The following is a 23,139-nucleotide window of genomic DNA, read 5'->3' on the forward strand; positions in this document are numbered from 1 at the left end:
AAGGAAGCTACTTAAAATGGATTTTTAGGATTCAAAGGAGGTACAGTATTAATGGGAAGGGGGTTGGAGGGAGAGATCACAATAAACTGTAACTATTCCAGAAACAATGGAACACCATGCTAGACTGTTACAAAGGAAAACCGTGACAAGCCAGTGTGAGTGCTTACTTTTCCCAAGGAGTTATTAAAAAATTCATTATCCTGTGAAAATTATCAATGGTAAATGTTGTTCAGGACAGCAGGATCTTATTTTGTCTATTGAAGGAGTTTGCATTGTTGAAATTCAAGTTGTCAGAGTTAACTAGTATATATTTCTTTCTTCAAAGTATCAAAGTCAAGAACAGAAAGTATTCAGTAATGTGCATTTATAGTCACAATCTGTTTGGGAAAAAAATATGGAAACAAGCAAACTCTGCACTTTTGTTCTAAAATCCAATATATAAGCAGGTTAGAGAGGACTACAAAATGCTGCAAGTTTGACTTTATATATTCTCCAGATCATTGCCCTCATCTAATTCCCAATGACTATCAGTACTACTGCTTTAAGCAGAACAACTATTATACCAAAACTAAAGGCTGCTGGAAGCCTTCATCCATCCAGTGGCCTCAAGAGAGCTAGGAGGCAGCTAAAGAGATGGTCATCAAACCTCTGCATATTGATCATTTCTAAAACACAGACCGAAAAGAATAAAATCTACCAATTATGGAGTACCTACTATGTGCCATGTACTTACAAATATCTCAAAAGCTTACATTTTCATTTCCCAATTGGTAGCTATTAAAATTCTGCCTATTTATAACTTAATACTGCAGAAACTTGACACCAAGAGATGTCAAGCAACCTGCTGATGATCATAGCAAGCTATTAAATGGTATTTTAGACCAAGATCTCTGGTTCTAAAGCTTGTATGTTTTGTAATACACCACACTGCCTCATAGAGTTTCCCTTGTATATTATAAAAATTGTGTCCTATTTAAGTCAATAAAGTATATTTATAGTTGAAGTTTCTAATTTGGTTATCCAAAAAAATAAAAACATGCAAAAAATAAAAACAACTCCCAAGTATACTAAGAATTATCTTGTCTTATATACCAAAGGTTTTTCTTGGCATTAATTAGTAGGGATTAGTTGGGATTTTTATTAACTATATTGCATTTATTAGCAGTCATTCTAAGATGGAACCTCCAAGACATAAATATTGCATAGACTTAGAAGAACATAATGACCCAAAAATGTTAAATTGTAAAATAGTAAATACATACATTTAATATATACAAGAGGCTTCTTGCCTGTTCAACAAGTTACCTCCTCTATAAAGCCTCCTGCAAACAGGAGGATCAAAAGTCTTCTTTTTAGGACCCACTGGCATTTTGTAAGCCTTGTGTATGTTATTGTGCAGGAATACCTCAACCAGAGGTAAAGTCTAACACACACAGTTATCTAGGATTCAGTAAGTCTTGCCATCAAGAGAGGCCCCTGAGCTACTAAAGTCAGTGTCAAAATAGGCAACTTAGCTGAGTCACCAAACTCAGAGGAAATCACAGTGTTACAAACTCCAAGTATTCCAATTCAAGGAGAAGGCTGTGATGGAGTGAGTCGAACGCTATTGAGAGGTCATGTATAATGAGAAAAAATGACCTCCAGGAGAGGAAGGTACATGGAAGATAGGTCAGAGTGGTTTACAAAATCAGGAATGAAGAAGGGAAAATGGGCAGAGTCAACTCTTCCTAGAATGAGTCTGTAGAGGGAAGCAGATAATAGGATAGTAAGTTAATATGGAGTTGGGGGGTCAGCAAGGCAGAGCTTCCCGAAGATGGGAGGCAGTAAAGCACGCTTGCCTGACAGATGGGCAGAAAGCAAAGACTCAGAGGATAACGGAGGAAGGGAAGTCCTGAGGAAGGCGAAGGGCTACACAATCAACTACTTGGAGGAGCTGGCCTTGAACCAGAGCTCTTCCCACTTCCAGGGTGCTGCTCTGCCAAGATACCTCTTCCTGAAAAAAGTTCCGATTATTTATCTATCTTACTCACACAGACTAATCACAAGCTGGTTTAAAACCGAGCACATTAATGATACTCAAATATGTGTCTATAGCCTAAATGGTGTGCTAACCACTACTATGGCTGTTCTTCAGATTCCCTTACATCTCCAAGTCTAAGTGTAGGCAATGGGCACCCCAGTCACATCTGTCACACTAACAGTATCAACATACATTTCAGCCCCATTTCTCAAGCTTAGGATGAAAGTTGATTGACGTACCCATACCATATTTTGCAAGTCATCTACCACCAGCAAATTTATGCTTGGACTCATCTCCTCCCAATAGAGAGAATGCAGCATTCTCTGGCAGCTGGCACATAGGCAAGAAGGGGACCTTCCCAGGACCGTCTCCTTTGCACCTTGTGATGAAAGAATCACCAACCATGATGCTAAATAAAGGATCTGATTGCACAGATCAATCCCACAGTTAAAGGGCCATTCCATTCCTCTGGGTAGAAACACATGCTGTGTGATATGAGGAGGTAGTTCAAGATCCTGCACTCATCTTAGATTTGTGTCCTAATGATAAAATCTATTATGGTTCATTCCAACGTAATTCATTATGGTTAACACTGCTCAACAACAACAACAAAAAAAGTAAAACATTCAGACTATTTTGACTTTTAACCTTTTTCAGTGAATAGAAATGTCTTAAAATCATTTTTATGAAGGGGAGAATAAAATGGAAGTTAATATAGCTTCTGAGGTTTATCCTTCTTATTCTATATGCACCCATTTAAGATGAGCTGAAAGGGCCCCCAAAAGAATTAGCACGTCATAAAGAAGTTCAGGTAATTTAAGAGGCTTGCATACAAGCGATTTCTTTAATTTTTAAAAATGGGAGAATGGAGTAAAAATTATATGGATTATTCAGGAGAAAAGAAATGATGAGTTCTCTAATGTATTCCAAATGTTCATTTGTGAGTGAAAATTTACAACCCAAGAGAATAGAGAATAGACACGAGGAAAATGTCATACAAAGATCTGGTTCTTGGGCCAATGTTAAAGTTTCCTGATTTTTTAGGGGATTTTCTCTCCTTTGAGGGTACATACAGACACCTCAGCATCAGGACCAAAGTTTAAAACATTATATTTCATGCTCCTACCACTTAACAAGTTCGAGATTCCCTACCCATCCCATCCTCTTTCTAACTATCCCATCCTCCCAGGTGTTCAGGGGAGGATTGATTTTGGCTCAACATAGCACTCACACACATTCACAGAGGACTAAGAATAAACAAGAAATTACTGAGAAAACCAAATAATTTCCTTTGCATAAAAAATAAAAACAGTATAGTATAGCATAATGTTTTATTCATCCTGCCTAGATACCCAGCTGAAAAGTAAAAAACTCAAACTCATAACATATGTTTGGTTCATATCTGCCCTATCCAATATGGTAGCTACTAGCCACATGTGACTACTTAAATTTAAATTAATTAAAATTAAATGAATTTAAAAATTCAGTTGCTCAGCATAGCCACATTTCAAGTGCTCAAAAGCCATATTTGGCTAGTTGTTAAAATGCTGGACAGTAAAGAGAACATTTGCACCATTGCAGGAAGTTCTATGATCTATATGCCACCAAATAATTTTTTACTTTTGGTCCTATGGTTATACAGCAGGCAAACCTTACTTTTATATGTGTAGCTATTTTGCAAGACACAGAGTAGAACATATACACTATACAAATACAAAATTATATATAGGTGGGGGGAACCAATAGCCCTCTCCTCCCAACTCCCCAACAGGCTGGGGATAATCGGTGCTCAAGCCTAGTGAACACCTTTATAGATACTTTTCTCTACCTAGAATACTAGTTTCAATGATGTGAAGTTAAGTGTTTATTAAAATATGCTCATTTCTGTCAGAACATGATTGAAAGCTTGGTGTTTAAGGATCTTACTGATAAAATTTAATTTTAAAGATGTTGTCTGTGATCTTCCATGTTTGGGCTATGCCTGCACTGGGGATCTATTAATCCCAGTACTCCTTGGACACAAGCACAATGCTCACCACTTTACTTAAGGTAAAATTTGAAACTGATTGGAACATTTCATAGGGGAAAAAAGAAATAGAATTTTAGGCCTCTTCAAATTGCTTGAACTGTGAAATCAAGTAATGAACACTAGAAAAGGTTCTGTCAGCTAGAATCTGAGCTTAGTGTAGTCAGCATTTTCTTTCTAAACCTTATTATGGCAAGCATTTGATTTTTCATCTCTGTACTGTGTTCATCCTCACAAATAAACTACTATGACCTCCACCTGTTACTTAGTGAAATCTGCCCACCATCCTTCGATAACCTATTCTTTGCCATCAAAGGCCTTTGAGAGTCACTGAGAAAGTGGGAAGATAGAGCTGTGCAAGGAGCAGAAATGATACGACTTTATAACTATGCAGTGGTTCATAGTTCAAGCTGGACGCTACACAGCAAAAGGAAATGGGTTTTGGTGTGTGTGTGTGTGTGTGTGTGTGTGTGTGTGTGTTTAAAGGCAGTGCCTATGGATGCTGCAAGGGGGCAACACATTCCATCATCTTAACATGGAATTTTTCACAAAAAGAGGCTCTCTCTTGAGTTATTATTTAATGCAGAAAACTCCCAGCCCTTTCTTTATAAAAGGAAAACCTCTCTCTTCAAGAGTTCTGCCTTGGGGCACCTGGGTGGCTCAGCGGTTGAGCGTCTGCCTTGGGCTCAGGTTGTGATCCCAGGGTCCTAGAATCGAGTCCCGCATCAGGCTCTCCATAGGGAGCCTGCTTCTCCCTCTGCCTGTGTCTCTGCCTCTCTCTGTGTCTCTCATGAATAAATAAATAAAATACTTAAAAAAATAAAGAGTTCAGCTTTCACTTTCAATAGATGAGCCAACAGGTCATTTGAAAGCTTCAGAACACTTTATGTTATGTTCATTATGCAAGACAAAAGGAACCACTAACCTCAAAGGCAGCTCTGTGGATGCAAAAGGACCACACTGTTACTAAACACCATTAAAATACAAAATAAAGATTACAAAGGGAAATAACTGTGCACAGCCGCATAAATCATTTTCTGAAGCAATATCTGACAAACTCGTTTCTTTTTTTAACAATGACATATCAGAAAAAAAAACTCTGTGTAAAGTTGCACTTCTCCTGATTAATGCTACACTCAACCCAAGAGACGTTGTCTGTCTAATTACATTGAATACTTATCTGAGAGGGATTAGCAGCATGTTTCTGCTCACTGTCATTCTTTGTGACAACGTAATGATAGATCCATTTACTTATGAGTGCAATGATTAAAAACCGTGCTGTTTTCTTAACTGTCTTCGTATCTTGGAAATATTTTATTAAAAATTACTTATATGACACTAAGGGTAAATACTTGGCAAAGTTTTTCATATCAATTAAGTCAACAAGTTAGTTCCATTCACTCAGTCTTCACTGAGTCTCTTACTTAGGGTTGGTGGAAACTTGATCACTGTCATGCTTTTTTATGTTGGGAGTTAATGATTCACGCTTTTTTCTCCTTGTCTTATTTGTCCAAATCCTAAAGTTTGGTTTTCACTTAAACTAAAAACTGCTCGTGGCCGACATTTTCTCTGGAGTCATGATTTAGCACTTCTCCTTCATATTCACACCTTTTTTTTTGGAACCCAACACAAGGATCCAATTTTATACAGACAACTCCCCACGGGCCAATCAGAAAGGGTTGCTAGCAATATACCATCTTTTGCAGCTTCTTCTACTCATATAATTAACTTCATCCAGCATCTATTAGGAAAAGGTCCTTACACAAGATAAAATCTGAAAAGCAAACCACATTGGGTTCTACAAGTGGGCTGGCTACCCTCAAACCAAAGGATTATTTTCATATGTGTCTAAATAGACAAAACTTGGGTCCTCTTTTTTCCTTCCACTCACCAATCTCAAATGACAGTTGTCATCAATCGTGTCCCTGGTTGTAAAAAAACAACCAAATACACATACTGAATGTAAGTTGCTGAACTGCTCCCACAAGGCAGAGTTTATTCCTATGGCTTTAGTCAAATTCAGACAACTATCACGTAGTCCAAGTGGCAAATAATGACATTTATAACAAATTATATCTCTGGAAAAGTCTCTAAATGTGTGGCTAGGACATAAATTGAGGTAACCTAATATAATGATGATGTGTTATAAGGATTTTTTTTAAACTAAAGGCATGTTAAGGCTTCAATGCTGATGGACAAACTCATAAAAATATCAAGCACATCAAAAGGAGAAAAATCACCAGTTAAGTCTTTTGAGGATAAGATTTCTTTTCTGAAAAGAAAAAAAAATCACCCACTGAAAAAGAGAACTCTTAAAATTAGAAGCAGGTGTCACCACTATGAAGTGATAAATATCAAAGAATAACTGGCCCTGAAAAGCACTCTTATGCAACCCATACTACTTTTAATCCTTACATATGTATTTTGACATAAGAACATGAAGAGCCGCTTAAATCAGTCCCTAAAGAGTGTTAAAACATAAGAGATGGTGCGCAGCCATTTTGGTAAACCCTCACTTCAGTTGGGTTCATGAAATGGCTGAAAGGCAGATGGCAAATTCGGACTGGCATGGAGTCGTTAAGTAATCGTGATATCTTAGAATTCAGTAATCTTGGAAGCGAATCACCGTGAAGTGATTTCTGGGTTGGGATTACCTAAAAAGGCAGAGTAATCTGGTATTACAGAGGACACTTCAGATTAGAAATGGATATTGGGCTGTCGTTCCTTGAATTTCTAATGACTTGAGTGCATTTCCAACAATGCCAATGAAAACTTCAACAACCTGTCATTACAGACAATCCCTAAAGATTGGCACATTTCTTCAAAATGAAGGGCAATAAATGCGGTGTGGACCACATTAAAACCCCAGAATAGCTGGGGTAGCCTCTGGATGAGTACTGAACATTCACAGCTGTCTGGAAAGCCCATCCTCCACAGTGGGCTCACGGCACTGGATCACAACACAAAGTTCCTCACTCCAAACAGACCAGAGTACCAAGAGCTGGAGGAGGCCAGTATTTTAAATCCAGCAGTTTCAGAGGGGTTTTCAATCGTAAGGTCAGTATTACTTTACCCTGGGGAGGCAAGCCAGTCAACTGTATTTCAACAGATCCAGCTTTTTAATTTTTTTTATTGGAGTTTAATTCTTTGTAAGGTTAAGTGATGCTATGACATAGAGTGGCTTTTTAATTCCTGACGTTTTCCCCTATTTGAGAGACACACTTTGTGACTCAGTGCTGGAGAGAACCCTCTCCGTGTTAGGACTTCTATTGTTCAGGAATCTATCAGGAAACAGCCACTGATTTACTATGCCAATGTGAGCATTTCTCGTAATCCTGTAGGATGTAATTCACCCATCATCTCGAAATGGGTGCCACATCTTTGATTAATTGATGAGTTTATGATGTATTTGAAATCCTTGGATGGATAGAGTTGGATAAATAGGCATTATTGTAATCCTCTGCCAAGCAGGAAAGTGATTGGAATGTGTGCACAACCGCATCAGAAGCTGCCACACAGCACGGCAGCAAAGCTACTGACTCTTGAGGTCTGCATGGGCAGGAAGGCTTCTTTCTTCCTTTCTCTCATATTCCCCATATAAAAAGCCCCTATTCTGGAGCATTAAAAATCTACTTTATTGAAGACATTGATGGCCAAAAAAAAGTAAACTTTATGCTTATATAGACCAATGGTGTTGTATTTGTTTAGCATTTAACTAGAATAACCAATATGTGGGAAAAATAGAAAAATGTAGGAGAGAGAGAAGGAAGTCAGACAACAGATTTATGATTTACCTGTATAATTTTTTTTTACAAATTAAATCTCTTTCTCTCCCTCTCTTAGAACAATGTCTGGCCCATAGTAAGTGCTCAATAAACATTAATTGTTACTTACAAACTCTTAAAATTTCATCAGTATTCCAATGATAGAACATAGGTCAATTTATCTTTCATTGTTAATTAAATTGTGGTATTATCTGAGTCTATGAAACACCTACATTGTGTTTCATAGAACAAAGGAAGCAAGAACACTAAAGAATTTTTTTTCTTTATATTAGAGGTTAAAAAACTACCTTCTGTGTGAGTTCTACAAATATTTAATAATGCTAGATATAATAACATTTATGAGATGCAGGAAAACCAGTATAGCAAACTCTTAAGTAAGTCTGATCTGCCTGCCTATCTACTTATCCCTTTCGTTTCTTCTCTTCCAACTATACTTTCTGGTTATTTTTCCCTTCAGTGAATTTAGTGTCAATTCAGAATAACTGTGTTTCCTCTAAGTAAGCATTTGCTTAGATTCTACCCAATTTCATTACTCACAAATCATAAAACTCTGTGTCAGGAAGGCAGATTTGAGTCCATGGATACAGAAAGATCTTTTGCTGGAGTCAGATGGCATTGCCTTGCACACTTCCTGAGAGTTTTCTAGTATACTGGTTTTTCACATGCTTTTTAGAGATAAAAGAAAGGCAGGTATTACAAAGGGAAGGAAATAGGGACTAGTCTTTTTTTTTTTTTTTTTTAAGATTTTGTTTATTTATTCATGAGAGACACAGAGAGAGACAGAGACCCAGGCAGAGGGAGAAGCAGGCTCCACGCAGGGAGCCCGATGTGGGACTCGATCCTGGGACTCCAGGATCACGCCCTGGGCTGAAGGCAGGCGCTAAACCGCTGAGCCACCCCGGCGTCCCGGGACTAGTATTTATTGATACTCCTTTAATAATGGAATGGTTGATGCACTAGCGTTTTCAAGCAGTTACAGTGGAGGACTGTGGTCCAAGCCAATGAAGAAACTCCTAACCTGCATGAATCTTAGCGTACTCATACCTGTATTGCAGCCACTGGGTACTTGGTTAAGCACTTAGCCCTCCTTCCTTTACTGGTTGTAAACACTTTGAGGGCAAGGTCCGTCTTGGTTTACTTATTCATCTTTCCCTCTATCAGCAGCACAGTGCTTGGCATACAGTAGACACAGACACGTACAACATATTTTCCATTTAATTTCATGTACAGGCATACCTCGGACATGATGCAGGTTTGGTTCCAAACCACCACGATACAGCAAATATTGCAAAAAAAAGCAAGGCAAATGAATTTTTTGGCTCCCCAATGCATATAAAAGTTATGTTTACACTAGACTATAGTCCACTAAGAGTACTATAGTGCATTGTCTAAAAAATTATGTCTAAAAATAATGTATATGCCTTAATTTAAAAATATTACTATGCTAACTACCATCTAAGCTTCCTGCCACTTATAACCACTGATCACAGATCACCATATCCAATCCAATAATGATGAAAAAGCTTTCAATGTTGCAAAAATTACCAAAATATGACACAGACAAGGAGTGAGCAAAGGCTGTTGGAAAAATGATGCCGAGAAACTTGCTCAATGCAGAGTTGCAACAAACCTTTGTTAAAGACACAGTATCCTAAAAAAAATGCAATAAAGCAAAGCACAATAAAATGAGGTATGCTTGTACCTTAAACTCATAGCACTTCAGCGTTTTCAAAGTATTCACTAAAACAAAAAGATAAATAGTATTCATATAAAGCTTTATGGTTTATGAAGTATACTTTACATATGCTAAAAGTACTCTATGTCTGGTGCCATGCACAGTACCTTGCACACAGCTGGTGCTTAATAAATGGTAGCTCCTACTTTTATTAACATCTATTTGATCATTTCAAAGCTATAAATCATACAGGCTGGGCTGCTTTATTGTCCCCAGTGTTCATATATAAGGAAATGAAAAATCAGAGAAGTAGTTTGCTGGAACCCCCCAGGCAGGTTGGGTTCGTGGCAAAATGCAAGAATTGTAGAGTTTTGATTCTTAATTTGCACTTTTTTCTCTTCAGAAATATGTTCTATTTCACTCTTATTTCCTCCCTCCTCAGTGAGCCTGTGAAGATTGCTGTGGCTGGAATGAAATGTGCCTTGCAGTTCCTCCTTCCAACATGCTAAATAGGGCCACAGGATGAGCCAGCACTTTGCTAACCGAGGCCACCAGGGTTGTGCTGAAAATGGAGACGGGAATGAGGCAGGGCAGAAGACTGCACATCCAGATCCAAGGTAGACGCTACATCTCTTCCTTCCTTCTTTCTGGAATATTTACACAGCCTCAGTTTCAAACATGAAATTAAAAATTTGGAGATTTGGATAATTCATTTACTCAGACGAGCCCAGCTGAGATGCAGCATCTGTTTTCCTGGGAGCTTCTGTATTCACGAGACTGTGCATCTGGGTTCTGATGCAAGAGGAGCCGCACTCATTCACACAACAAATGTATGCAGCGCTCTGCTTCCTGAGCGCTTCGCCCTACTCGCAGGGTGAGATCAGACATGTGTGGTCTCCATCTTATTATTCATTTATTTATTCAACATATATTGATCGAATGGATATCCTGTGCCAGGTACTATATAGGAGGCTTCAAGAACAGAACAGTATATTTTTTGCCCATGTTTTCTCTTATATGGTATAGTTATGTGAGAAGAGTTATTTTTCTTTTTATAGGTAACCTTTTGGACTCCAATTACAATAGGTTATTTTAGGCCTTAATTTGGCCTTAAAAAAAACCCCAGCTTTGATAAATAAAGTAAGGACATTTGTGGGAAAGATGGTTAGAGTGCTCATTGTGGAATATAGCTTTCCTGCCATAAAACCTTGTTTGGATGAAATTTCTCTGATAGAGGAGGGTCACTAAAGAACAGCCCCCTTGCTATCATACCCGTGCTCCCTGGTGTACCAGTCTCTAATGAGCAGGTGCCAATATTAAAGGGATAATGGAAGAGAACGTTGCCACAGAATGATGCTTTCCCACTGCTCCATAAATGCAGAAGAAAAGCCAAGACATTGATCCTATGGCAGTGTTCTGTAACAGTGACTATTCCTATTAAAACGGGAGACGGTGGGAGATTTAATCATTGTCTTTAATATATGCTAGTGCAGCAGTGTCTGTGATCAATGTACTTTTGTTACCAGTCTGCTGCCTTTTTATTGGCATTGATAATGGGCCTCCTCCTATGTGTCTCAGCTACATGTTTAAGTTGGTAAACTTGGCCCATTCTTACAATTGATGAATGGCGGTTGGCCGTCAAATTAGGACCAGCAGAGTTGGGAACCCAAGTGAACCTAACATGCAGTATTTAACATGACAGTGAATGAACAGAAGCCTGCAAAATCCTACCGTGCTCCCAGTCACTGTGACACTGAACTCTGGGTCTAACAGGTCCCAGGCTAGTGGCTGACCAGATGTTTACAAAGATATTCTTCTACAAATGCCATTAAAAAATGTATTTCTTTACTTAATGATCATGAAGAACAGACAGCATGTTACTGCATTCTGACCTTCAAAAATGAAGACTACTTAGCCTTTGGGAAGAAGTTTATCTCCAGAAGAACTTTATTGCTGAAAGTTTTTAAAAGGATAGCTAGAACTAAACTTACTATTTATCAAGTTTGACTTTAAAAACTTTTCACTGAACTGTTTAGAACTTCTGATGTCTTGGCGAACGTAATGGTGTCTGTTAGTAAGGTTTGACAATCATGGTATAATTGAAAGTATGCTATTTCTGACCATTTTTCTACAGGAGAGAAATTCAGGAGTCTCTTACTCCTGTTTTCAAGCACAGTACTAAACTTGACTCAAAAGTCCTACAATTTCATGCTTTTTCACAATAAAAAATGATCTTCACCTCTTCTGGAACTTCACGAAAACGTACGTGCTTGAGGCAGCTGTGGTCTCAAATGCAGTAAGTGGTGCTACTCGGTAATCTATGAAGTGCACTGGACCCTTAAATGAGTCACTTTTGGGGACACAGAACCTGAGAAGGCTCACAGGACAACCACAAAGCTGCCTTTCAACTCAGGAAGAAAGATACAGGAAGAACACTTAAATTTATATATACTAATGATTAAAAGGCTGAGGAATATCAAGTCTCACTTTCAAGTTGGTGACTGTTTCTCATCTGGGTTCCAGCTGAAACCTAGTTCCATGGCTGCCTTTTGGGGAGAGTGTCCTCTATTCTCCAGCCAAACTGAACAACTCTTCTTTTCCTTCTAAGGGATTTAAACCTGCCTGCTTTCAACTACCATTTGCTGAATATAATCCTAATGATACTTCACATGATTAGAGAACATTAACTTTAAAAAGGGATTCTGGCACTTGGAAGGGAAGTTCAAGTTCATTACCTCATTTGATTGTGGCAACCCTGTGACAGAGATGGGCCAGAAACAACAGTTCTCATCATACGGATAGTGACTGACAACTGAAGAAATCTGATTTGTCCTCGAAGACAGGGACTTGATGGGGTCATCTCTGTACGTACTCCATACTGCACTCAGTCAGCGCTTAATAAAGATTCCATGACTTGGTTTGACTTGAATTATACTGATTGGCCATTCTTCATGCACTTAAAGTAGAGAAAGATGAGAGAGAGAGACAGAGACAGAGAGAAAGATATGGAGAATGTTCTTTCATGCAGTGAGGTATCTAAACACTGCATGAGTCACTGCATGAGTGTACTACCCTCTCTGATGTTTTAAAATAGGTTAGGTTTTTACCTATCCAGAAAAATGTTAAAGGCATTCTTATTTAAAGTAGGGAGGTAGGTTGGAGAGTATCCCATGATACCTACTTTGCCTCCAGACAAAGATTGAGTGGTGAGAGCCAAGGGAAGGGCTAGATCAGTGCTTTTTAATCCCTAACATGTATAAATATCACCCAGATAAACATCACTAACTGTTAATATTCAGTTGGTCTGGGTTGGACCTGAAATTCTGTTTTTATTTTATTTATTTGAGAGAGAGACAGACAGAGACAGCAGCAGAGGGAGAGGGATAAGCAGACTGTACTGAGTGTGGAGCCTGATGCAGGGCTCCATCTCATGATCCCAAGATTATGACCTGAGCAGAAATCAAGAGTTAAAGCTCAACTGACTGAGCCACCCAGGTGCCTCCTGAAATCCTGCATTTTTAATAAGTTCTGAGGCGATGCCATATTGCCAGTTCTCCAACCACACTTCGAGTAGCAAGGTTATAACTCCTATGATAGAGAGCTGATAGTGTCTCATATGGATGTTCCTTGAATTTGTAGAAGAGAAAATCTGATAGGGAAATCTGAAACACTGTAGACATAAATCAGGGTGGTTATATTAAATATTCTACAAAAACTCACAACTGTGGTTCTTGATATAGAGCTTGTAATATTGAATTATCTTAAAGAGAAAATAATTCTCTTTAAGAAAGGTTTGATTCACTCAAAGGAATACCCTTTAAGGCAAGGATACTTGAAATAAAGGTTGGCACACCATTACTTGTCAATGGGACCCATGGTTGAGGCTGAGCGATTATTTTGATTACTACTTGTTAATAATTGGATTTAGCTAAATAACAGTTGACGGATTGAGAATATAGCAAACATCAATTCTAGGAGGATTATTGGTGGCAAATTCTGTTTTTAGATTTATTGAAAACACACCAAATTCCCTGCTTTGTTAGGCTCCACTCAATCAATCAATATTTATTGAGCACCTATTAGGTGCCAGATGCTGTTATGGACGCTGGTGATACAGCAGTGGAAAAGAAAGACTAAGTCCCACTGCTCATGGAATGTCCACTCTCCAGAGACAACACAGACAACAGCAGTAGATAGTGGTATAAGGAAAGAAAAGCAGGATTATGAATTATAGAATGATGCAAGAAAAAGAGCAACTATTTAGATTATTGGGAACGTCTCTGATGACATATGATTTGAACAAAGACCTGAATGCTGAAGAGGATTTGATTTTATGGGAAAAAATGATATTTTACTTTGTTAATAGTTAATACTATTTGCTCATATATTGTGTCCTATGTACATTAAATAGCCCACACTCTTTCTCTGGCTTCGGTTAAATGACAAAGGTTTGGCATAAGGAAAGTGGGGGATTTTTCCAGTTCCTTCTGTTGAGTTACTTTTTTGTTTTTTATTATTATACTTCTATAGCATAAGTGTTATTCTAAAAGAGGTTACTGAGCACGCAAGATAAAACTTAGCTTCTGAACTCAGATTTAGGTTAAAGTTTGGATCCTGGATTCAGAGGTTTACTATCTGTGTGGCCCGAGACAAGTCACTTAACCTTTTATAATTCTGTTTTCATTTCTACAGAGGCAAGGTCATTCTGTCTTGCATAATTTAGGGTAATTAAAAAAACTGGTATACAGAAGGTAATCAAACAATCGTAACTATAATTTTCACCATGTATATGAAAGCACCATGCACAGTGTCTGATCCAATGTAGGCGCCTCTTGGGTTCCTTCCTATTTATTTGCATTATCAGTTTCTCTGTAATTTTTCATTTGTACAGATAAATAAGAGTCGATGGTATGTGAGTTTTTGCTTGATAGAATTTCATAGGACTCATTTCATCAGTGCATGATTAGCTTCAAAGCTTCGAATCTAACCCACTTTTGAGATAACTGGGAAATGAAACTAAGTGGAGGGAACAAATGCAGCATTGTAAGAGAAGCAAAAGTCAGCTTGAGGTTGTCTGATGTTCTTAAACTAACATCATCTTTCATCTCCTATGCCCTTCTTCCCAGATAATAAGAGCTGTGCACTAAAAGTGCTGAGATAAACTAATGGGGAACAGGATACTACAAAAGACATTTGAAAGAGCCCATGTAATTTACTGCATGTCTGGTTTGTTTTACTTTCCAAAGCCTTCCTGTTGCTCAAGGAAATTTGTCTCTTCTGGCAACCTTCGGCCCTCTTTTGGCTGGGAGTCCTGAAAAAGCATTTGAGGGCAGGTAAACAGATGCAAAGCTCTCTGAGTGAGGAGTAAGTACAGGCCTTGCTTCCTGTGTCACATCTGAGGCATAAACAAAGTATCTTTTAGTATTTGTTTGAGAGAATTATCCCCAATGTAGGCAACCAAGAGGCTGTTGGTGCATTCAGATATATATAACTCCCAACATGTTCTGAAGGTAATTTACATGAGTGAACCACTAAAAGCCTCCTACTCAATGAACTGTACCCCTGGGGAAAAGCTATGCAGGCCCCGATCAGTGAGGGAACAACATAAGGGTGTTCTCTGTGCCAAAAAGGGGATTGGGCTAGATGGAAAATCCCCAAAAAGGACCATCTGGCAGCATAAATTATCCATTTAAAATGGCTGGTGTGAGTTAATGACACCAAAGTCACCACGAACATGTACAACATCTTGGGTTGAGTTTTAATGTCCCCTCAGGCCCTGTTTCAATGATGACTTTCTGTGCTGAATATGGCCAAATGTAAATTTACCCACTGTCCTCCCCCATTCCCCAACACATATACCATGAAGCTGCATTTTTCTGTAATGAAATAGGGATAGACGATGGAGAATAAATCCAAGAATACAGTAGAATTGTGGGGAAATTTCTCTTTTATGCTAGATATATAATATCATTACCCAAAAATAATTCGGCTATTAAACTTTCATTATTTAATGACTGCAAAGGATCTAGGCATTCAGATGCTAAAATTTATGATTGTTTGAATCATAAGGTGCAAACTTGAATAGAATTACTTTTAAAAAAAGTCACAAGGTCAAAGTATCCTGCGCATTGGACCTGCCCCTCTCTGCCCCCAATATGCCCTCCCCCCCTCCAAATCTACTTAAGGACCCAGAGAAGAGTCTTGGGTGGGGGGGTCGTGTACATCGATGCAGTAAAGCAGTTTCAATGTGTATAAAACTGCATTAGTACAACATTCAAGCACCATGTACGAAACCTATATATATATTTTTAAAGATTTTATTTATTTATTCATGAGAGACACAGGCAGAGGGTGAAGCAGGCTTCATGCAGGGAGCCCGATGTGGGACTTGATCCCAGGTCTCAGGATCAGGCCCTGGGCTGAAGGCGGCGCTAAACCGCTGAGCCACCCAGGCTGCCTGAAACCTATGTATTTTGATTCTGATTTTCACTGAAGCAGGGCTAGAACTGGCTAGAACTTTAATTAGCCTTTTGAAAAGGGTTCAAAGAAGTTGTACATCTTTTAATTTTTTAATAGCACATAAACTTTTCATTGGCACTATCCTGAGGTCTTGCTGATGATGATGCCGTTAGCAGCAATGGGTAGTCAGCATTTTCATTTGCATTTAGGACTGGCTTTCTTAGCCACTTTCGGTAAACTGGCACCAGCTAAGTGTGGTGTGAAGCAGATGTGTATGACCTTTATAGAAGATCCCCCACACCCTGAATGCTGTGTTGGTAATAATTAGAAATAATGAGAAGATGGAGGCTAATCTCCCCATCCCTGCACTTCCCCTATCACCATGTAATGATCTCCTTATGCATCTGTGTCCTACCCCCAACTGTGAATTCTTTGAAAGCAAAAGCCAGAGCGCCTTCCCATTCACCCTTCAGTTCCCAGAACCAGGCAGAAAGTTCCCGATGAAGATGGATGAATGGGTGAGTGAGAGGATTAAGTAGAAGTAAGTAGAAGTGAAATTTCTGCATTTCAGTAAAGGGAGCAAGATAAAGGACTCAGCCAGTTTGCCTGAGGTTTTGTTCTGTCTTGTTTTGTTTTTAATTATCATACAATAAAACTGCTGGGGGAAGGAAGTATACATTTCTATGAATGTTAACACATGTACAGATTCCTATTCCCACCACCACAGTCAGAATACCCCACAGTTCCATGACCCCCCAATCTCTCTCATGCCATTCCCTCTGGGGATTGTTTTTTGCTATGTCAGGGAGGAGAGAGGAGTTAAGATCTGAAGACAAAAGGGATAGTTCAGAAATCTCCTTGGTGCTTGTCTGTTCTTGCAAGGAATCACTCTGAGGCCTAGGTGGGGGAGAATAATCAGAAAACATTTTGTTTCAAATTTACTCTGTGCTAGGTAGGTGTAATTCTTAGAGGGGTTATGTATGTTACCTTATTTAACTCTCAAGAGCATTGAAACAGCTATTAGTATTGACAGATTATAACATGCTCAGAAAGGTTGGGTCACTTGCCCATAATCCCATAGACAGCAGGAGCAAAGAGCCAGGATTATACTCTGCTTTTCTAGTCCAATGCCCACACTCTACCCTCTCTTTCCATCTGATTTTGCAGATTGAGGAAGGTAAGGGAGATTTTCCCTTGCCCATGTGGAGATTAGACATTGAGAAAGGTTCCAAAAAGCTCCTGCTAGCCAAATTCTCACATTCCTCTCAAGACTCCAGAGCCAAGACTAGACTATCCTGGGAGGTCACAGTCATCATTACCTTAGTTCACTATAGATGGATAGCTGTTCCATTCATTCATTCATTCATTCATTCATTCAAAGATTTTATTTATTTATTCATGAGAGACACACAGAGAGCAGCAGAGAACAGGCAGAGGGAGAAGGAAGCTCCCTACAGGGAGCTCAATGTGGGACTCCCATCCCAGGACCCCGGGATCACTCCCTGAGCCAAAGGCAGACACTCAACCACTGAGCCACCCAGGTGTCCCAGCCGTTCCATTGAAATAGAAAAACCATCAGGGTGATAAGTAACAGCAAAAAAAAAAAAAAAATTGACACCTCCTCATTTTATAAAAATCCAAGCATAAGCTGTGGCCCAGGGACTGCTCGTCTCCTTCCTAGCATTATCCATCCAGTTGAAAATGCTGACAGATTTTTATTTAAGATTGCTAAAAGATAATCCAAAAAGCCAATCCCCAAAGGCACTCAGGATTAAAAACAAAAGCAGGGGCAAATGAACGTGGGACTGTAGGATAGGCAAAAATATGTGAGAGCCAAAAACCAGACACCGTTCTTCCAGCCGGTCTGCACCTGGATACAAAAGCACTGGCGCTGCCCCAGTCGACTGCCTCGGGCCCGCTTCCTCGGTCTACACCTGGCCCGGCCCCCACAGGCCTCTCTGACTGCGTGCACCAGCCCCGTGCCCAGCGCCCGCCCCGCTTACCTGGCTCCACTTCATGCCATCCGCTCGACTGGCTGCCGCTTCCTGGGGAGCGCCCTTGGCCCGTGTAAAATGGCTCTTCACCAGGACTGTCCATTTCATCCTCCACAGACTTGAGGCGCTTTGTGGAGCTGAAATAACACAACGGGTACACGTTTAAAGGCCATCCAAACCACCTCTCTTGGAGATTGCACCTCTGGCTGAAAGCAAGCCAAAGGAGGAAGCAACTGGGCAACTCGGTGGAGTTCTAGGACTCTGTTTTAGGCTCTGGTTCAGTTGAGTGAGTCACTGGATGTGGAACAAAGTCTTGGGTCTGTGTTGTTCCAAGTGTCTGGGTTTGATTTTTATCATCCCTGAAGTGGCTGCTGCCACCACATCCTGTTCCCTTCTCCTTTGAGGAACTGGTGGCAGGCTCCTACTTCTGTCTCCACCTGCAAGTGTCTGTAGGAAGACCGCGTTTCGTGTCTCCTCAGGCGGCGCCTAGGGCCTAGACTTCAGTGATGTCCCTAGACATCAGTCTATCCCACTGGCACCCCAGGAAGGATAAAAATCAGGGGTTCATAGCTCAGATTGCTATGAACTTGGATAGCTTTTCAAGAAGAGCTTGGATTCCTTTCTTCCCCCCCACCCCCCACTGTTTTCTTATCTTCCACTTGGATCTGTTCATTTTAAAAATATTTGCTGCACAGCTACCATAGTCCAGTTTCTGAGGCAGATGCTAGAGAAAATACAATGGCCCAGAGAGATAAAAAAATAGGGGGAAGGAGTACATTTCCCTCTGAGAAGAAGGGACATAGAAAAAAGCATGACCTGATCTTTTTTATTCCTCTTTTTTTAAAAAAAGATTTTATTTATTTATTCATGAGAGATGCAGAGAGAAGCAGAGACATAGAGGGAGAAGGATGCTCCCTGCAGGGAGCCTGATGTGGGACTCCCATTCCAGGACCCGGGGATCATGACCTGAGCCCAAGGCAGATGCTCAACCAACTGAGCCATCCAGGTGCCCTGCCTCTCCTCTTTCTATGCCTACACAGAGGCTATCAAAATGAAGTTCTGGATTTTTTATTTTTGGAGAGGTATGGTTGAGAAATTTCCAGCCTGTATCTTGTTTCCTCCAGCTGAAGAACCGAAATGAGGCTTCAGAAATGAGAAGGCAGCAAAATGCCATGTTGCTAATATGTCCTAATTGTCTTAATTGATTATGTCACTAATACACTACCAGAATGAATAGATTTCATACCTAGTGGGAGTGCCCACTGGGAAATCTCTTCCTCCCATGTCAGGGTACAGAATTTTTAATATGTTTTCATTTATCAAACATGTGCTGTGTCCCTCCTACGTGCTGGGTGCCATGCTAAATGCTGGGATATCAAGATGCATCAGGCATGGCCCCTTGTCTCCGTGGAGTTCATGGTCTAGTGGACAGAGATGCAGAGGCAAATATAATTGTGCAAAAGAGAAATATAAGTATTATGATGAAAGCACATATAGGACACAGATTTCCTGATGAAATAAGAAAACAATGATATGCTGGGAGGTTGGGTAAAGCTTCCTGAAGGAGGTAGTTCCTGAGCTGTATGAGTGAGTGTCGAGGGGACAGTAAAAGAAAGGAAAGGGCACGCACAGGCCGGTATTTGGCTGATGCACCACTCAGGCAGCAATTATTATTTCAAAATATTGAAATACTTCTTTCTCAGTTCATGAAGTATCATGATATCAAGCCCTGAAAGTTTCACTAGCTTTGCCCCAGGACACCCTCATCATCCAAAAACTAAAGGGTTAACATCAGGTGTATCTGGGGCATTCCAGGACTTTGCCTGAGCACTGTGGCAGAGCAGCATCCACACAGGTCATCAGATATTCTGAACATCACTCCCAGGAGGAAGGTGCAGAAGCAACATCATACAGAGAAAGGTGTGACACGTGCAGAGAATTGCCCGGTGTCTGGCCTGGCTGAAGTCAAAGTGAAAGAAGGGGGTGGAGTTTACAGAAGATGTTACATATCCAGATTTCATCCTATAAGCAAAGAAGACTCCTGAAAAAGACTAAGCAGGGAGTGACATCAGAGTCGACTTTAGAAAGGCCACTCTGGTAATTGTGCAGATGATGGTTTTGGAAAAGCAAAGGAGAAAGAAGGAGATGGAACCAAGAGGCAGCAAGACAGTTAAGAGGCAATGGCTGCAAACCGAGTAAGAAAATGTTGAGGACCCAATTTAAGGCAAGAAATTCTAATTAATAAAGTTGGTATCTCTCTCCGTATTCTTTGCCTTTAAATTCTGTCCTTGTTAAAGACAGACCACAGGAAAGCAACATATCTGCAGCATGCTAGCTTGGTCCCCAAAGGAAAACCTTTAATAGCTTATTTTATGTTCTTTGCTTGGCTTTCCTTGAAGTTCAATGAAAAATAACCACTTGAAGAACTCTTCTGTAATTTATGTGAAACTATATTGAACAGAAATTTTTTTATGGAAAGATGTACACAAAAAATTCCTTCTATACATAAAACCAGAAAAAATATGGTCTCTCTGCATGAATTTCTCTTCTTTCCTTTTATCAGAAAATGCAGATTCTATAGCCTACTGCTTCCCTTTCTTGCCTTGGCAACCAGGAGCCTCAGGATTAAACATAAGGTGCAACTCTTGGTTTCAGGCTCCTGATACAACACACTCGCCTATTCTTCTTTATGGTTTCTGCCCTCTGTTTCTATATTTAATAGTTCTTGCTGTATCTAAAACCTGAAAGCCACCTGAAATCATTTTGGAAGTTGGTAAGGCACATGTTAAAAACAAAACAAATATTTCTCTGTGTTTCCTGGCAAATAAAAAGGCAAGGCCTATATGTTCTGATGGGACTGTGAGATCTGTCTGTAGGGAAAGGCCCATTTCTTTTCTTCTTTTCTTTTCTTTTCTTTTCTTTTCTTTTCTTTTCTTTTCTTTTCTTTTCTTTCTTTTCTTTCTTTCTTTCTTTCTCTTTCTTTCTTTTCTTTCTTTCTTTCTTTCTTTCTTTCTTTCTTTCTTCCTTCTTCTTTCTTCTTTCCTTCCTTCTTTCTTTCTTCTTTCTTTCTTTCTTTCTTTCTTTTTTTTCTTCTTTCTTTCTCTTTCTTTCTTTCGCTAACAGCAGATGCTCAAAAACTGCTGAATTGGGCTATTGACTTAGAAATAGCCATTTGAGTACTTATAACAGGCATGTGCCCAAGTGTCATGATTCACTGAGATCAAATGCAAAAGGCCAACTCCACTGATCATTGTTCTTTCATTATTAATATTTTTCTGAGTTTCTATTTTTTTTAATTTTCTTGGTGTCCTTTACTAAAATGCAAATACCCCATATAGTTGCTAATCCTAAAAGTGAAAATCTATAGTTTTTCAAACCTTAGTTTGAAAGCAAAGACTTTTCTGAGGTTGATACAGGAAAAATGTCTGGAGGGTAGAGAGGAGAAAAAGATCCAGGAGTGAAGAAAGTTAGAAGTGCCAGGATGGACACATGGAAGGCTTCCAAGAAGAAGTTTACTGACCTCACAAACTTGACAGTTGGTTTATCTTGATGAAGTTCTTTGGGACAGAAAAGTATTTCTTATCCCAATTTTTACACAACCCCTTCTGTGATTTTTGGAGATGTTTACCACAAAGGGGTACAGAACTAAAGTTAATGCCTATCAATCTCCTTTATCTTTTTTTTTTTTTTAACTTAGAAATGAATCAGTCATTGATTTTGGTTCTTGCCCTTGACTTTCTAAGATACTCATTCAGTTCCACCAGAAACACTGGAGGAAAAAAGGAAAGTACCAGTAAGATCTCTACCTAAGAGAGAAGATAAAATCCTTTTGAGGAGTGATGCACTATCTCTTCCTGCGTGTATAATTTGTTGTGTTCCTAGCAGTTCTACCTGAAATTAAAGTCAAACTATTACCTTCATTCTGAATATTTGTTTAATTCTCACTCTATGCAAGCATACAAGCCTTACCTTGTACCCACAAATCTGTAAAATGACTTCTTCCTGAGTGGTCAGAGTACTCTGAACTGAAAATTTTCCATTTATTTGTCAGTCTCTACCAATAGACCATATAGCTCCTATTACTTGACTTATATACACAGTGCCTTGGATGATATCCTTTTAAGAAATGTTTGTCGCGAAATTGGAGGAGTTACACACACTGTTGTCTACGTCTACATCTATGTCTACGGGGTCTACGTCTACAGGACTTACAGCCCAGATGGGGAGGCAGGATCTGTACAGATCTCAAAGATGGTAACAGTAATTCAAGGTAGCAAGCACTAAGTATCCAGGAAAAATAAGGATACTAGATATTCTTTTTGGGGGGGCTTCATGTTCTATTGTTCCTTACTGAAAGAGTAAGCCCGGTTCCTAAGAGGATCCAACGTGAAAATATCATGTTTTTGAAGTTCCAGCACACCTGAATTTGAATGTACGTTCTGCCATTTACTACATCTGTGACCTTGAGCAAGTTACTTAACTTCTCTGGACTCTGGGTTGATCTGCTGTTAAATGGCAACACTATCTATATTGTAAAAGTACTGTGAATATTAAATCATATCAGGTATGTAAAGCATCTAATACAGTGTCTGCTACAGAGCAGGTGACCGATTAATATTGGCACAGCATGAGCAAATATTGATTGGTTGATGAACTTTTCTATATGTAAATCTGGGGTATTCTTCTGGGCATATTTTCTAACCTGTACACAGATAATTCTGCTGAGTCTATATATTTAGAGAATAATTTTAAAAAAATCATCCTAGGAGAGCCTAATGAGAGTAAAACAAACATATTACCAAGTTATTAACTACTGCTGCTGTTTATAATTAGCTCCTTATCAGGGTTGGTTATTTGCAGAATATGAGAATGACAGTAGCCTTTGAAATGGCATTAAAAACCAGGTTTCCAATCAGAGAATCACAAGAAAAGGCAACAAAACAGCTGGAGAAGTCAAAAGGACAGGGGTCTGGGGGGAGGTGAGGAGGATGAGGAGCACCATTTGGGACGTCCATGGTACATGCACAGCACACATATGAAAAACAAACATCCCATCAACTTGTAAATTAATCACTACCCACAAGTATTTGCAAAGCTTTTTCGTGTTGACGGAGTGCAGTCACACACAATGTCCCCCCATGAGCAAACATTCAAAATCCTCAAAATGTATGAACACCTGA

General features: G+C 39.4%; 1 protein-coding gene across 16 annotated transcripts in view; it reads right to left on the reverse strand.

The window, feature by feature from the left end:
• NFIA (nuclear factor I A) overlaps positions 1-23,139 on the reverse strand; it is a 373,774-nt gene that overhangs the window by 84,857 nt on the left and 265,778 nt on the right. For all 16 annotated transcript variants that reach the window (XM_035717012.2, XM_035717008.2, XM_035717006.2 and 13 more), the window contains exon 6: positions 17,969-18,096. In XM_035717012.2, coding sequence (XP_035572905.1) covers positions 17,969-18,096 — 128 coding nt within the window. The remainder of the gene's footprint in view (positions 1-17,968; positions 18,097-23,139) is intronic.

This window comes from Canis lupus, chromosome 5 (genome assembly GCF_003254725.2).
Source record: "Canis lupus dingo isolate Sandy chromosome 5, ASM325472v2, whole genome shotgun sequence".
Taxonomy (NCBI): Eukaryota; Metazoa; Chordata; class Mammalia; order Carnivora; family Canidae; genus Canis; species Canis lupus.